Source organism: Phyllopteryx taeniolatus, chromosome 3, assembly GCF_024500385.1.
Source record: "Phyllopteryx taeniolatus isolate TA_2022b chromosome 3, UOR_Ptae_1.2, whole genome shotgun sequence".
Classification (NCBI taxonomy): Eukaryota; Metazoa; Chordata; class Actinopteri; order Syngnathiformes; family Syngnathidae; genus Phyllopteryx; species Phyllopteryx taeniolatus.
Window position 1 is genome coordinate 26,481,059 of NC_084504.1, and position 16,528 is coordinate 26,497,586.

The 16,528-nt window shown below is 38.8% G+C and overlaps 1 protein-coding gene across 7 annotated transcripts in view; it reads right to left on the reverse strand.

The window, feature by feature from the left end:
- Positions 1 to 4,051: 4,051 nt before the first annotated feature.
- The window catches only part of agtpbp1 (ATP/GTP binding carboxypeptidase 1), a 33,754-nt gene continuing 21,277 nt past the window's right edge, over positions 4,052 to 16,528 (reverse strand). For 3 of the 7 annotated variants that reach the window (XM_061767955.1, XM_061767953.1, XM_061767956.1), the window contains 10 exons: positions 16,349 to 16,497; positions 15,379 to 15,466; positions 14,303 to 14,447; positions 14,072 to 14,222; positions 12,651 to 12,831; positions 12,443 to 12,572; positions 10,735 to 10,866; positions 10,492 to 10,668; positions 9,284 to 9,435; positions 4,052 to 6,559 (listed from right to left, as the gene is read on the reverse strand). In XM_061767955.1, the coding sequence (XP_061623939.1) occupies positions 6,334 to 6,559; positions 9,284 to 9,435; positions 10,492 to 10,668; positions 10,735 to 10,866; positions 12,443 to 12,572; positions 12,651 to 12,831; positions 14,072 to 14,222; positions 14,303 to 14,447; positions 15,379 to 15,466; positions 16,349 to 16,497 (1,531 nt within the window). In that variant the 3' untranslated portion in view covers positions 4,052 to 6,333. Of the gene's footprint in view, positions 6,560 to 9,283; positions 9,436 to 9,848; positions 9,942 to 10,491; positions 10,669 to 10,734; positions 10,867 to 11,074; positions 11,121 to 12,399; positions 12,573 to 12,650; positions 12,832 to 14,071; positions 14,223 to 14,302; positions 14,448 to 15,378; positions 15,467 to 16,348; positions 16,498 to 16,528 lie in introns of those variants that run through there. The other 4 variants (XM_061767958.1, XM_061767954.1, XM_061767957.1 and 1 more) reach the window with 3 other exon arrangements.

The following is a 16,528-nucleotide window of genomic DNA, read 5'->3' on the forward strand; positions in this document are numbered from 1 at the left end:
ACACTCACACAGATAAAGGAAGCTTGAAATGAAAGCAAAAAGGGGGTTCAAAGTCCTCCTGGCAACAAGCGTGCACATTTCCATACTTCCATCAAAAACCCTTCATGGATGATGTGGGCAGATGGTTGGCCGGGGGGTTGCAGAAGGGGTGTCAAGTGCACTTCAACTGCTGTGACTGACGAAAAGGACCGGAAGTCGGAGGCGGGGGGGGCGTGGCATCTGAAGAGTATGTATTTCTCCACATTCCGCTTTTCTATGCCTTCAATGGGCACCTTATGGAGACATTTTGTCTTGCTCATTTCGGCATTCAAATGCATGCTTTCCCTCCCAGGGGGAAACATTAATAATAAGACAACAGCTACACTTTTGTGCAAATAGCCATAAATGTTGCCAGTGCATTAGTAAATCTATAATAACAAATAAATAATACAACTAATATCAATTCCTACAAGCCATTTAAAGGATACTTATCTCGCACAAAGCGTTTTTTTGGTGTGTGTAGTGTTGTGAAAAATAAACAAATACACGTATTTGAAAAGAATGTCAAATAGTCAACACTTTCCACTGAGTTAATAAAGCTGTACAAATAAAATGAACGCAAAATAGATTTAACAATATATCATTTGAGCTATTATTGTGCTTGGAGAAGTGCGCTGTTCTCATATTCATTGCGGTCCTCCACGCGTCGCAAAAAGTCGACTATGCTCTTTAAGACGGTGACGAAAAGCAGGCTGTATAATTTTAACGGGGCCCAAATAAACGAGAAGCAAAATATGAAGTGAGTGAACGTTCTTGCTTTTATCCTCACTTGTTCTATACGACATGCATTAAAGTGCTGTTGCAAAAGCCGAGACATTAACTTTGTTTATGCGAATATAAAGTAGTGGAAGCTCCAAAGTTCAATGACATCGTGAAATTTGGAATGCAACTCACATTTTCAGGGGAAATCCACCTCTGACCCTAACCTTAACCCCAAACGGTAACCCTAAAGACTGACTCTAGCCCTCACCCAGAAGCTAATTACATTTTCACAGTTTGGCACTCTTTTATTCATTCGGCAGATATTTAGGGGGGTAATCTAGCCTCAGTTATTTGCAGAAAAACTTGCCTATTCATGATTTTTTTTTGTAAAAATCGGAAAATATAGATTTTTTTTTTTTCCATTTTCGTGATAAAATACAGTCTACAGTGTGAAGGATATTGTATTGTAGTATCTGGTCCATGTTTATTCATAAACATTCATCAGTCAGAGCCCACCATATCTTGGCTCTCTGCTCACCATGAATACCACCACCCGCACTCTTTGCTCCAGCAGTTTTACTAACCATATTTGGTCGATCTTCCTTTGAATTTTCTGCTCCCGATGATTGGAACGTTACAACAAATAATCAAACTCACTTCAATCATTCCAATACCATCATTTATAACATTAGCGAGGGACGCAGTACGTGATCACTGCACCTGTTCAGAATGTTTTGATTTGCCATGTGCTATGACCTAATGTATTATCTAACTACATTTGTTGTCTATGTATTTGTTTGTATTTTGTCGGCTCTCTGCGGCCAAGTTGGCGTCCCAAATGAGAATCTGTTCTCAATTGCTTTACCTGGATAAATAAAGGATACATCAAAACCATATAGAACCTCTGAAGCACCTTTCTATTTTAGAGTACCTGTACAGTGGACCTCCGCTATTTGCGAGGGATATGGACCGGGCCATTATGATTGCATTGGGGGGGTTAATTAATCATCTTGGGAATGATGCAAAGGTTTTTCACACCTGGATTTGGGGATCATCTGCCATTCCTCCTTGCAGATCCTTTCCAGTTCTGTCAGGTTGGATGGTGAATGTTGGTGGGCAGCCATTTTCAGGTCTTTCCAGAGATGCTCAATTGGGTTTAAGTCAGGGCTCTGGCTGGGGCATTCAGTTGTTCTGAAGCCACTCCTTCGGTATTTTAGCTGTGTGCTTAGGGTCATTGTCTTTTTTGAAGGTGAACCTTTGGCCCATTCTGTGGTTCTGAGCACTCTGGAGAAGGTTTTCGTCCAGGATATCCCTGTACTTGGCCACATTCAACTTTCCTTCGATTGCAACCGGTCGTCCTGTCCCTGCAGCTGAAAAAAAACACCCACAGGATGATGCTGCCACCACCAGGCTTCACTGTTGGGACTGCATTGGACAGGTGATGAGCAGTGCCCGGTTTTCCCCACACATACCGCTCAGAATTAAGGCCTAACAAGTTCTATCTTGGTCTCATCAGACCAGGGAATCGTATTTCTCACCATCTTGGAGTCCTTCAGGTGTTTTTTTAAACTCCATGCGGACTTTCATGTGTCTCGCACTGAGGAGAGGCTTCCTTCCGTCGGGCCACTCTGCCATAAAGCCCCGACTGGTGGAGGGCTGCAGTGATGGCTGACTTTCTAGAACTTTCAACTATCTCCCGACTGAATCTCTGGAACTCAGCCACAGTGATCTTTGGGTTCTTCTTTACCTCTCTCACCAAAGCTCTTCTCCCCCGATTGCTCAGTTTGGCCGGACGGCCAGCTCTAGGAAGGGTTCTGATCGTCTCAAACGTCCTCCATTTCAGGATTATGGAGGCCACTGTGCTCTTAGGAACCTTAAGTGCAGCAGAAATTTTTTTTGTAACCTTGGCGGGATCTGTGCCTAGCCACAATTCTGTCTCTGAGCTCTTCAGGCAGTTCCTTTGACCTCATGATTCTCATTTGCTCTGACATGCACTGTGAGCTGTAAGGTCTTCTATAGAAAGGGGTGTGGCTTTCCTAATCAAGTCCAATCAGTATAATCAAACACAGCTGGACTCCAATGAAGGTGTAGAACCATCTCACAATGATGATCAGAAGAAATGGGCAGCACCCGAGTTAAATATACGAGTGTCACAGCAAAGGGTCTGAATATTTATGGCTGTGTGATATTTCAGTTTTTCTTTTGAACTAAATCAGCAAAAATGTCAAGAATTCCATTTTTTTCTGTCAATATGGGGTGCCGTGTGTAAAAATGAACTTAAATGATTTTAACAAATGGCTGCAATACAACAAAAGCGTGGGAAATTTAAGGGGGTCTGAAAACTTTCCATACCCACTGTACATCATGACTAAAGTTACACAGCCACAGCTTGACCCGAGAACGGACTAAATGGACTTCCATTATTTCCAAAGAGAGAATGGGTTGCGAAATCCGACCCGTTTGACCTTAGGCTGTTCAACCACAAAACTGTTGGTCAGATTCACATTTTATTTCTGGCTTCTTCTTCACTCTTTGCTAACACTCAAATAAATCTCCACGTTTTTTACCATCTCTCTCTCTCACACACACACACACACACAGGCGCACACACAGGCGCACACACCCTGACAGAGTTGAAAAAATTGAAAGGTTTTTGATGGAGGGTGAAAATGGCGAGAGTGAAGAGGATGTAATCATATTGAGAGAGGGAACACACAGTAGCAAAGCATTAGCGCGGGTGAATAATGGAATAACTTAAAAATTGTACACGCGCACGGGCACACACGCGGGCACTCCCATGCTCAGATGCCTCATCTACATACACACATATTGCATCCCAGAAATAATGCTCCATTAATTAGTAAAAAGCAACGAGTGGAAAGAAAATGCATGGTCACAAGCAAGTGAAACAGATTACTAGCTTGACTCAATACACAAAAGCACCATCTTGGACACTAACTGTATATATACATGGATACAGTGGGTAAATATGAAGGTACAGACATCGTGAGTGTGTGTTCTATGCTGCTTGTGGTCCGTTTAAGCGCAATATTTGTGGCTCTGTCTTTGCGAACATTCAACATTTGCCACATAGAAATGTTTCTTTTTGGTAGCTTGACAGCACGAGGGCAAACCAGTGGAGCCTTGGAGGTGGAACCTCATATTTGGTGCTGTTTCCAAGCAGCAAAGGGGGGAGTGAATTCCTCCGTGCCAGGGTCAAACTGTGACCATCATCGTGCATTTACAGATGGCAAACAGCAGTGTTTGAAGTCCTTTTTTGTAGTGTAAAAAAATCATTTCAATTTGAACAAAAAAAGTACTATATTTTTAGCAGTGAAATTAGTGAAGACAAAAAAGAAAAGCAAAAATCTGACAAAAGAAATCTGGAAATTGTTGAATAAGTATGATTTGAATGATTAAGACAAACAATATGATATGATGTAAAAAAAAAAAAAAAAAAGATTTTCACAAATGTCTTGAAGTAGTAGGACAAAAATAATTCACAAAAAGTATTTAAAAAATATAATTTGAAGAAATATGACAGACATGTAAAAAAGTATAACTTGAAATATGAGGACGGAAGCAATGTTTTGAAAAATGATGATGTAAATATTCACAAAAAAATATTGAAAAAAATGTAATGACCCAGAAATAAGAACTTGCAAGTTGAGAAATTACGACATGAAAAAAAAACAAGCTTCACCAAAATTCCATTAAAAATTGTGATGTAAACAATTATTAGAAAAATTACAAATTCTAGATTTGAAAAATGTTGACTTAAATGTAAGAAAACTATGGTTTAAAAACATGCTTTAAAGGTGATTAAAAGATGATTAAAAATGTCGGGAAATATTTTATCACGATGAATAAAATGTGATTTTTTTTAAACTTTTGATTTAAAAATGTTTATATCAAGTGAGGTCGGTCTCACATGAGATGATGCAAGATGCGACTTGAATTTTTTCCCCCCAAATATAGGGTGGAATTCCAAATTTTAGGACTTAAGAGGCAGTCCGCTTTCGAGGTTCCACTGCATGTGCATTGCACTTCAAGGTGAAGGGGGTGGGGGGGCGCTTGCTTGCGAGGTCAAGTGTTGTCAAGTGTCCTCCTACACGGGGGACACTTGAGTTCCGTAGTGAGGTTTCGACCACAGCTCATGTTAAGACAGGAAGTGGGAAGTAAACAAGTTAAAGTGCAGGGTGAGCATGAGAAGGCAGGCGGCTTGGCTTTTGAGGGAGGAAGTCGTCTGGGTAGCTTTTTGTGTCAACATGGAGGCCTGTGTGAGCCTCCGATGCCCTCGCAGTGTCATTATGGAGGGGAATTCGTGAGGAGCGCTAAGAAGTGATCGCTGGAGCGTACACGACTGCTCCAGCCTTCAGGTGGATTGTCTTAACTGTTGCGCCGAACAGCAGGTGGAACTCACCCACAAGCCCCAGAACTCAACGCTTGGAAGTTTACGGTGCGACGGGCTTTAAGGCTGGATTTACACGACATGGGTTTTCAGTGCCTTTTCGAAGGCCTTTTCAGAAACAATATCCAATGTGGGGGAAAGAAAAAAAAAAAAAGGTCATCATTTTAAGATAATAAAATCTGATTTTTATGTAGATTAAAGATTAAACAGGAAAAAAATGTCAATGTCAATGAAGTTGGATTATTACAAGAAAGAAAATTGAATTTTATGTGAATTAAATAATAATTGTGGAACAAATAAAATCTTAATATTACTGGGGAAAAAAAACATTTTATGTGAAAATCATAATTTCAGTATCAATGAAGTCATCATTTTACGAGAAAGAAGTTGTTCAGTAAAATTTTGGGGCAAATAAAAATGTCACATAAGAAAAAGATACATATTAAACAAACAAATTCAGAATTTTAGGACAAATAAAAGTTGCGACATAACGAAAAAAAAGGTGTTGCATATAATTAAAGTCGCAATTTTAGCACAAATAAGGTCAGAATATACCAATAGAAACATTTCATTTTTGGTTAATGTAGTTGTTATTTTTGGATTTGTTTTAGTTTTAAAAGACATAATTTTATGCTATCAAAAATAAAGAATAAAGATATTACTGAGAGAGCGCGAAAAATGAAGAAGAATCTAAAGTGGATATAAAAAAATGCACGCCTGTTCAAATGCCAGGTTTTTGTGATTTAAAATAAGACAAATGATTTCAAAATGTATAACTGTAAGGTGAGAGCAATTGAGAAGCCTTTTGGCAAAAGCAAGGAGGTCGCTTGCATTTAACCCAACTGGAGGGCCAATCAGCCCAAGCTAACTAAAGTGTATGGAACGTTTAACATTGGTATTATTTATTTATTACCCTTTTCATTGCCCTATGTTGACACTTGTGGTTTATGTGCGTTACAGTAGACAGTGAAGGTAGATGCAGTCAAATATTTCTATGAAAATACATGTAAATAGGGAATTGGACACTTGCAGTATAAATCCAGCCTTAGAGACAGCAACAGGTAGTACGTACACTGTGTATAATGGAAGCTGTGAGTGTGGTTTCCTTCAGTGTTTTTGGAATTTAAACTGCTTAAAAAAAAGATAATAAATACATAAATGATACATATTGTTTAAATCAGTCATTGGCTGCCGGTGACAGGCTCAGATTTCCAAGCGTCGTGATTGTTGCTCTCGGCGTCTGACGGTCGGTCCGGGACTTCGCCGCCGGCGCCGGCGACGGAGGCGGCGGAGGCGACGGCCTCGAGGTCCACCTCGGTGTCGTCGTCGTTGCTCTCGGCGCTGTAATCCACCGCCTCCAGGAAGGACGGTTCATCTTCGTCCATCACGTATGTGGTGGGGCAGCTGCTGTGGGACCACACAGACATGCGGCGTCATCGCGACTGGCACATAGAAAAATGTCGAGTTTTCAGACGAGTTACATGAAATTGGATCGTTTCCCGCGGCACGCCCATCTCATGGCGCACGAATGTGCCCGCTGGTTGGGATCACATCGAGCGCGAGGGCGCAATCAAAACATCCAAAGAAGATCATAGCGATCTCAAACACAAATAAAGAAAAAGAAAAGAATGTTGGGATTCAAAATATTGTTTCATATTCTTATTTTTATTGGATCTGAATCAAAATAATTTGGGCTGTTAGCTGAATGGAGGCAAAATGTTTTGAAAAATACATTTCACCTGTAAGAATAAATAACCATAAAATATATATGGAAAACATTGTTGTTTTTATGGTAAAAATAGAAGTGATTTTGGGGGTATTTGAACTGAAATGCAAAGAAAAGTAATTGCTGTAATTTCGATTTTTTATTGATTTGATATGAAACGCAATTTTTGTTGTTTTACAGATACAAAAAGTACTCTGAGTGATTGTTTTTCTTAAACAGAAAGAAAACAATATGGTTGTTGTTTTTCAGATGTAAAAACATATTTGGGGCAATTTGAAATCAAAACATTGAATTGTTCTAAACACAAAACTTTTTTGTAGTTAGTTGAAGGAAAATAATCTGACTGATTATTATTCATACAGAAGGCTATACAAGGCAAACATATTACTACATATTCCTATCGGGCCCAAAAAGCTTTTAAATGCATTACATTTAAATATGTTTATCCATTATTAGACAAAAAAGATATTTGATCATTTGGAACCAAAATGGCTTGGTTTCTTTCTTTCCCCGTGGGTCCCAATGCTTAAACGCTTGCTGGATCTTTTGAGGTTTTAGTGGCTTTAGTGGCTTTTTAATGGTGTTAATGGTCTGAAATGTGATCCTGGGCAGACAGCCCATCACGGGCCATCGCTCCAGTGTCGTGTCAGTCTGAGTGGGAGACAGACACACAAATGGCGCGCTGTAAACGTGCGTACGTGTGTATATGTGCGTGTAATGGTGATGAGAGTTGCGAGTGAACAGGAAATGTCCTTTTCTTTGGGTTCCAATAACTCTTTCCTCCAATCTACACTCCACATGTGCATCATCATCTACATCCACCCACACACTGACTGTATCTAGCCTTTTACAAACGGGCCACAATATCATTGCAACGGCGACCTATTAAATGCTAAGTGCTAGCATGGGCGGGCGGGCCCGCCTGAGAGCATCCAATCTCACAGGAGAGAACATTGCGAGTCCCTTAACGATCAAAGGCATCAATGATGAATGAACACCTATCAATATGAGAGTAGGGGGAGAAGGCATGAGGAAGATGCTCGTGGGAAGGTGCCGGTGGCGCGGCGGAGGGCCCGAGTTAAGTGGTTTGGAGAATAAAGCCATCGACTGTCTTAACAGAGACAGCAAACATCCAAATGATTACGTAAACAAATAGCTTGTTGTTGCCATTGGTCGTCTGTTGATGTTTTGAAGAGAGCCGCGAACGATGGCTAATTTGGCACAGTTAGTAAATTGTCTTTTTCTACACGTGAAATCTTAAAATAAGCGTTATTAAATGTGCATTGTTCCACTTTGCAATGGCCACAGGGTTTCTGTCTTCAACAACAATTCCAACGAATAATTATACACAGTTCCATCTTTTTCCTGTGTTGTGGTATTATGACTTTATTAGTCCTATAACCTTTATTTAATTCACAAAAATGTTAGAACTTTGCTGCTTTATTTGTCCTAAAATTATGACTTTTTTTCTCATAAAATTACAACTTGGTGTAAAATTAAGATTTTATTCCTATAAAATACAACTTTATTTGCTCTAGGATCATTTTTTAAAAAGTCTAAAATTCTGACATTATTCGGATAAAATAAAAGCTTTTTTCTTTAGTGCTTCAAATTGAACTTATATGAAATTGCAAATTACTTTATTCATCCTAAAATTACAACTTTCCTCACATAAAATTACAGATTTGATATACATTACACCCTAATTTGTCCTAGAATTATAAGCATGCACAAAAAATGATTTCCCTTTTTGTCATAATATTACAACCTTGTGATCAAATTACAACTTTATGCACATAAAATGCACTTTTTCATCCTAATAGTAAAACTGTATTCATCCTAAAATTCTGACTTTTACAATTACAACTTTTTTCCTCTGAAAATTACAAATTTGTACAAAAAGGTCTAATTTCCAAATTATTATAACTTGTTTGAGTTGTTATAAATTTCCGTTTTCCTTCACATAAAAGTATGTCTTATTGTATTATAACATTACAGTAACATTTGTCCTATAAGTCAGACTTTATTCACATAAAATTATGACCTTTTAATTGTAATATCCTGACTTTTATGACTTTTTTCTCGTGATAAATATCCCAAATACATTTTTTCCCCCCACTCGTTCAAAATTCTGCCAAAGGCGGAGGAGGTCTTGAGGACCGCCTTGGACCAAGTTCTACCACGAAGAACTACCGTGTACGTGTGTTTTGATGTGGTCCTATTAGTGCATGTGTGCGTTTTCTAATGTTGAACGAAATAGTTTCCAATTGAATGCTTACTCTGTCACCCGAACACGCTTCTGTCCAATTGTACTGAGCAACTTTTGTGCACATCTGATCTCATTTTGCTCTCTTTGTAAGCAATGAAGTAACGGTTCTGTCCTCTGCCTAAGTGTCATTTCGAACCTGACTACTTTGGGCTGCGCCCCAATGAGGTCACTCTCCAGGTCCAGCAGGTGCTGATGGTTGTGGAGCCCCGTCATTCTCTTGAGCCTCAGCAGCGCCACGCAGAACTGAGCTCCCATCTCCTCCAGCTCCCTGGTGCCAATCTGAAAACCCTGCAAACAAAAAGATTCATGGTAAGATCAATTGCAGATCGAGATAGCTTGTGACACAATCACTCGGGCATACATTGAGTTTAATTTGACCTTGTTCGGTGCTATAACAACCAACCTGAGGGAAGGCTTTTGTCATCAATACATAGTCATTTACTGTATTCCCATTACAGGAAGTTCCAATTTATGTGCATTGTTATGAGTCCTTGAAATCTCCATAGAGAAGTGGTCTCTCTCTCTCTCACACACACACGCGCGCACACGCACACGCACACAACACAGCAGTCAACCTCACATGCACAGAGCGCTTTTTGTTCCTTCGCTGCAGGAAGGCCAATGCCGGGCCAGATCCGTGTGCTCCTAGACATCTGGACAAACGCTTCCACGCATAAAACGACGGGGGTGCTTTTTAATACCAAAGACTTCCATCACAAGAGTTCCTCTGTTGTCATTGGCAGGCTGCTGATGAAGGAGGGCGGTAGGGGGCATAAAAAGGACTGCGGCACCACCTGCCGGAAATTATCATCTTAGTCAGAGGATGAGCGAGAGAAAAATTAGAACCTTGTAAAATGATGACTTTTTTTCTATTCATTTCACAATTTATCAATCTAAAATTATCACTTTTTATTATAGTATCACTACTTTATTTTTCCTTAAATTCTAGCTTAAGTCACATAAAATTGCTATTTATTTCTCGTAATATTATGAAGTTATTTGTAAAAAAAAAAATAAAAAAGTGACGAAAAAGTTATTCTTATAACCCAACTTTATTTCTACTTGAATTACAACTTCCTTCACATCAAATCAAAACTTTTTTCTCGACCTGATTTTATCCATCCTACAAATTATGAATTTATTCAGGTTAAAATAAAAAACAATTTTCGGGAGTGTTAAATCTTTGTCTTAAAAATATCGATGTTTTTTTCCACTTAAAATGTCTTTATTCTTGCACACTTCTGACTTAATCACATAACACTGTGACTCTTTCCTCATGAGAAACAAAATGCAATTTGGCCTCATCTCACAGCTGTGCGGCAAAGAGAGGTCGCGGGCTGCTACCTTATATTTGCCCTGGTCGCATCCGCAGACGGTGCTCTCCATGGTGTAGCTGCGCTGCACGCCGATCTCCCGCCACACGACCACGCGCGCCGTCGACTCCTTGGAGCGCTCCACCACAAAACTGCAGCTGGCCATGCTGAAGGCCGGCGCAATCTGGGAGAGGATCTTTGGAAGGGCCTGCAAACACCGCGAATTGACCACAGACCGCTGTATGTGTGTCTGAGTGTGTGTGCGCGCGCTCACCCTGTATGCCAGATCTTCTTGTAAGTCACTGGACGCCGCGCTGATGTTGGACTGCCATATGGTTTCCTTCAGACTGCAGCCGTACATGAAGACGTTTTTCTTTCTGGAATGGCCGTGGTAGTCGCAAAACACCTGCGCACACACAGACGCACGCAAAAATCACACCACAACTTACAGAGGCGCACCCTAAATCGGTGATTCCCAACCACTGTTCCACCACGGCACATTAGTGTATGATACTCGCATGGGATGCTTGTTTTCGGTTGTTTATGTTTTTGTATCTGTCTCTATACAATTTACTTTTTTTTTTTTTAAATTAAAAAAAAAAGGAATTACTCACAAAGAGCATTGAGCAGACGCCAAGACGCAGACGAACCTGCATGGAGCTGGAGTAACAGATCCTGACGTTATTCACAGGGTGTAGCACAGGTGTCAAACTCAAGGCCCGGGGGCCAGATCCGGCCCGCCACATCATTTGATGTGGTCCGCGAAAGCTAATTATATGCGTTGACTTAATGTTCCTTGCTAAAATAGAAAATACCAGCAAATTGTTTTAGCTTTTAGTAACATTGAGGCATTGCTAGCATTTTTTGTTAGAATCCTCCTTTTAAAATGAGTTGAAATTTTTTGAATGGCTTCTGATTTCTGTACTAGTGATCCATCAATTTGTTGTGTCTATGTAATAATGTGAGGCAATCATAGATTTCTACAGGTTCACATTCATAGGTTCCCTCCGAGGGAAACCATAACTACAATGTAGCCCGTTACAAAAAAATGAGTTTGACACCCTTAGTTACAGGCATAGCTAGTAGCTACCCAACTGCATGCTGTAGTGGTAGAAATGGGTCAAGCAATTATAAGTAACTCACAACTGCATGGGATAACCACTGATGAGTACGAAGGCGCTATTGGAAGGGGCAACTCATGCATGTGCCGTAGTATGTCAATAGGCACCATTTTAGCCACACCACAAAAAAACAATCCAGAAAACTGAAATGCTGAAATACAGTTTAACGTTACAGCTCCACAGTACTTAGTAATTCTCAGTCTTTGTACATGTTTTCATTTAATATCTTCAAACATATGTAATGTATTTAGGAAGAAATCTGAATTCACTTTACAGTGTCTTTAATTACACTTCATCAAACCAGTAAATTTCTTGACATTATTTTGGATTCTTTTATTCAGTTTTTATATTCATCTTTTCCAATACAGTGCTATTTTTCAACTAATTGCAGTGTTTTTTTGTGGGGACTGGCACAGATGAATGGCATTGCAATTCATTTCAATGGGGGGGAAATTGATTTGCTATTTTGCTCTAAGAGTAAACTGAGTTACGGGCTCGTTGAGGGAGTTACTGAAACTCGTAAATCAGTCAGTAAGATACAGTGGTAATTTACTGTCTATCTTTGCCAGCAACGTATAATGGCAGGCAAAATAATCCAATGCTCTTCTACAACATTGGAGAAGGTACAATGAACCTGTGTATCCGCTTGCTGCCAGTCATACAACAGAATAATAGCTTGGTGTGCACCTAATGAGGCTCAAGTAAATTTGTGAGTCATTTGATACGAGCTCATCATCATTGCAGTAATAATGCAGTGTGTGAGATTTGTCAAATGTAATATATGTGCCTTGGTCCAATAAAGGTTGGGAAACACTGACCTAACCGGTAATATTGTCACATGGATCCTATAAGAGATGGTACCAGTGGCGCTCGTTGCGTATGTGCGAGGTACTGCAACAGGCTCTTGGTGTGGTAGATGGTGGGGTGCAGCTCAGGATTGGGGTTCTGCCACTGCCGATTCAAATCTTCCCCGCTCAGGGAACAACGATGACTAAAGCAAAACAAAAGCACAACTTTTAAAAGGCGCCAGTCCAGCCTAAGCCTCCATTTTGCACAGCTTCACACTCACTTTCCGTTGACGACACCGTCAGGGTTGAGCATGGGTACGATCTTGAAGATGTAGGCCTCTCTCAGGGTGGCCGCCAGCAGGCTGGTGCCCATCAGGAACTCCAACGTGCCTTTCATCACCCAGCTGGCATTGGTTTCCCCAGGGTGCACTCTGGCCGACAGGAAGATGAATGGACGATTTCCTGCAAAGAGGGAAGATCAATTGTTATTTCTTGAGACTTTTATTTTCTTTTATTTACAAGAGGTAGGCAGCAATTTTTACAGGGACAAAAAAAAGTTATACTTTGACAAGAAAAAAATTATTCTTGGATGTGCATAAAGCTGCAATATTACAAAAAAAGAAAAATCTGAATTTTTGGAGACAACATTTGTATATTTAGGACAAATCACGTCGTAATAGTATGAGAAAGGTCCGAATTTTATGTGCGTAAAGTCGGAACGTTATGACATATAATTTAATATTTAATAATTAGAATATTATGTGAATAAAGTTGTGATATTATGAAATGTTTTTTTTTCATTTTAAGTGAATAAAGTCTTTATTTTAGGACAAATGAGTTGTAATATGAAAAAGTCAAAAGAGTTTTTGTTACTAATGTTGTCATTTTAGGAAAAATACAGTCATAATTTCACAAAAAAAGTTGTAATTTTATGGAAATTAAGTTGTAATTTTAGGACAAACAAGATTGGAGTAGTACAAGAAAAATGTCAATTATTTCACTCGAACAAAGTCATAAGTCATTAGGACATTGATTATACTAATACATGAAAAGAAAGAAACTTTATGAGAACAAAGATATGATTTTAGAACAAATGCGTAATATATCACAAGAAAAAAATTGTACATTAAAGGGAATAAAGTCTTAATTTTAGGACAATTACTAACATTGTAACTATAGAACAAAAGTCATACTCTTATAACAATTATAAAAAAAAGGTCGTAATTTTGTATGAATAAAGTCATAATTGTAGGACAAATAAAATTGGACTATTACAAGAAAAAGTTCTTAATTTTACTTATACAAAGTCAAAAGTCCTTAGGATATTAGTTAAAATTATCCATGAAAAAAAGAAAAATCTTTTGTGACAAAGTTGTAATTTTAGGACAAATAAATACGTAGCACTGTCTTACAAGAAAAAAAGTTTGAACCTCATGTGAACAAAGTTGGAATGTTACAAGAAAATGTGAATCATTTAGAGGGAACAGGACTTCGACGCCTACTAGACATAATAATAGAATGGGGGAAAAAAAGACAATAACAGATGTAATATTATGGAAAAAAACCTCAGAATTTTATGTGAATAAAGTCAAAAATTGTAGGATACACATAGTCCTAATATGATGAGAAGAAAAAGTCCTCATTATATGTGATTGAAGACCAAAACAGACAAACAAGGTTATTTATCGGTAGGTTGACTGACTAAACTGGCAGATGTGATCACTGGAGTTGGACTCTGGCATGGCGGTGATGGTGAGGAACGGGCAGCTGTTTCCTCCGAGCGTCTCACACAGGACATCTTGTCTCAGGTAAATCTCGGGCGCCCTCATAGCTTCCAGCTTCGACAGGTGCATCTGCCGAGATACGACGCGACATTTGAGCATTTCACTTCCTGAAAAATCCGCCAATACTGGGTGAGCCATGATCAAAATACCTTTAGAGAGGAATACGTGTAAGGGTAGTGATAAGAAAAGTAGCACACGTCATCCTTGTGGCTGAAGCTAGTGCTGAAGGTCATTGTGTAGTAGGACTTCCCTTTCTGACCGCCGGTTGCGATGGAACTCCTGGCAAAATTGTTCCTGAGGAAAAACGTCAAATAAGTGCCTTAAAAACTGGAGCAACAACAAACATTGTGTTTATATAATTGCTCCATTCTTTCACCTATGAAAGAAGGCAGAGTGCACAGCATTTGATGAGCACTTCATTTGGATGTATGGATATATACGAGTATTTGCGATAAAAGTTGCAATTTTAGTATAAATAAATCATATTACAAGTAAAAAAAAAAATAATAATTTTTTTTAAGTCATTTAAGTCATTTGATCTGAATGGAGTTTTTGCAACCCACAGGAAAGAACAATAGAAATGCCCTGAGAATAATCTTTTCATTTTAGGGGAAAGAAATCGGAATTTTATGTGACCTCAGTTGTAATATTACAAGATACAAATATAGGATTTAATGTGAATAAAGTCATAATTTTAGGACAAACATACAGAAGTTGTAATATAATTATCATCATTTTAAGACAAACAAAGTTGTGAAAATTAAGACTTTATTTGTCATTATTCGAGGGAAAATAGTATAGGGTTTTTTTTTGTTTCACAAAGAAGAAAATTGTAATTTTAGGTCAAATCATTTATAATGACAAGTAAAAAAAAAAGTAAACTTTATGGAGCTTAAGTTGTCTTTTTTATTTGAAAGAAAAAAAAGTAATAATTTGATGTGACTAAATATTTAATTTTAGGGGAATATTACGTCATATTACAAAATTGCTTTCTTAGTACAAACATAGTAACAACGTCCCAGAAAATCCTTTTTTTTGTTTTTAAAACATTCTAAGAATAAAGTTGTAATTTCAGCGCAAATAAAGTCATGAGAAAAAAAGTTTCATGAGAACAAAGTTGTAGTTTTTGGCCAAATAAAGTTATTGTGCACATGTACCAAAAGTGGTGGTGGGTTAACAAACTGATTTCTGTCACTGTATTCTGTTCGATATGAATCCGACCTACTTATAGTAACAGATGTCTGTTCCTGTTCTGACCCAGCGAGGCCTGCCACTGATGGCCTCCTGAACCGAGTACATCAGCGCCTGCATGCCTAAACACACACACACACACACACACGTACATTAACATACACGCATCAACATACACACATAAACACACACATATATACACAGTGGTTCCTCGTTAAGTCGACTATTTTCCTTTAACATGCGAGCAAAAATTTGAGATATGACTGCTATATGTTGGTAGTGAGTGAAATCGACGAACAACAACCAGCAGGTCGGCAGATAGTGAATAACTCTTCAAAAAAGAGGCTTCAAGCTGTTTATCGCTCTGGCCCAGTTCAAGTCGACTGTCGAACCAAACATAAAACACATTGCATAAAACACAGAATTACACATTGCATATTGAAAACAGCCACATAGATTCGCCTCGGTGAAGTCAGTTTCGCTTAATGCTGACAAACAATGCAAAACGCAATGGAAGAATTACATTGGTGTCCCGGTGTTAGAACCCTTTAAGCAACAGATATTTAAAGACGAGCAACGCATGCTGACAGTTAATATAACAATACTCACAGGCATATACCCTTTCCATGTATATCCATATGTCGGTGTTACACTGCCCCCAGGTGGCCATGGCACACACACCAAAAGAGGCAGCAAAATGTCCATTGAATTGAAGCAAAAAAATGTCTCATTCTTTGCATTCTATATCATAATGTTTTTATAAAGTAAAATATTATCCAGTTCTATTTTTCTTTTTTCTTGAAATTGTTGTTTTTTTGGGGTGGCTGGAAAGGAATGATTGCATTTTCATTCATTTCAATGGGGAAAGATGATTGTTGTTGAGTGTTCTGAGTTACAAGTGTCGTCACGGAACGAATTAAACCTGTATCTCAGGGCACCACTGTATATATATTTAGTGCTATGCCTTTATTTCACAATAAGACGGGATATGGTGGCAATCTCACCATAGTTGAACTGGCTGTTGGACTTTTCACAGTTGATGATGTTGAAGCGGTACATGGTTCCCACGCGCATGCCGCTCACTTCGAAGTAGAACCACTGGTGGTGGTGGTTGCTGTTGATGTCCGAGTTCAGAATCAGATCGTACTCGTACCTGCGCACAAATTTGCGTCAGAACACCTTTT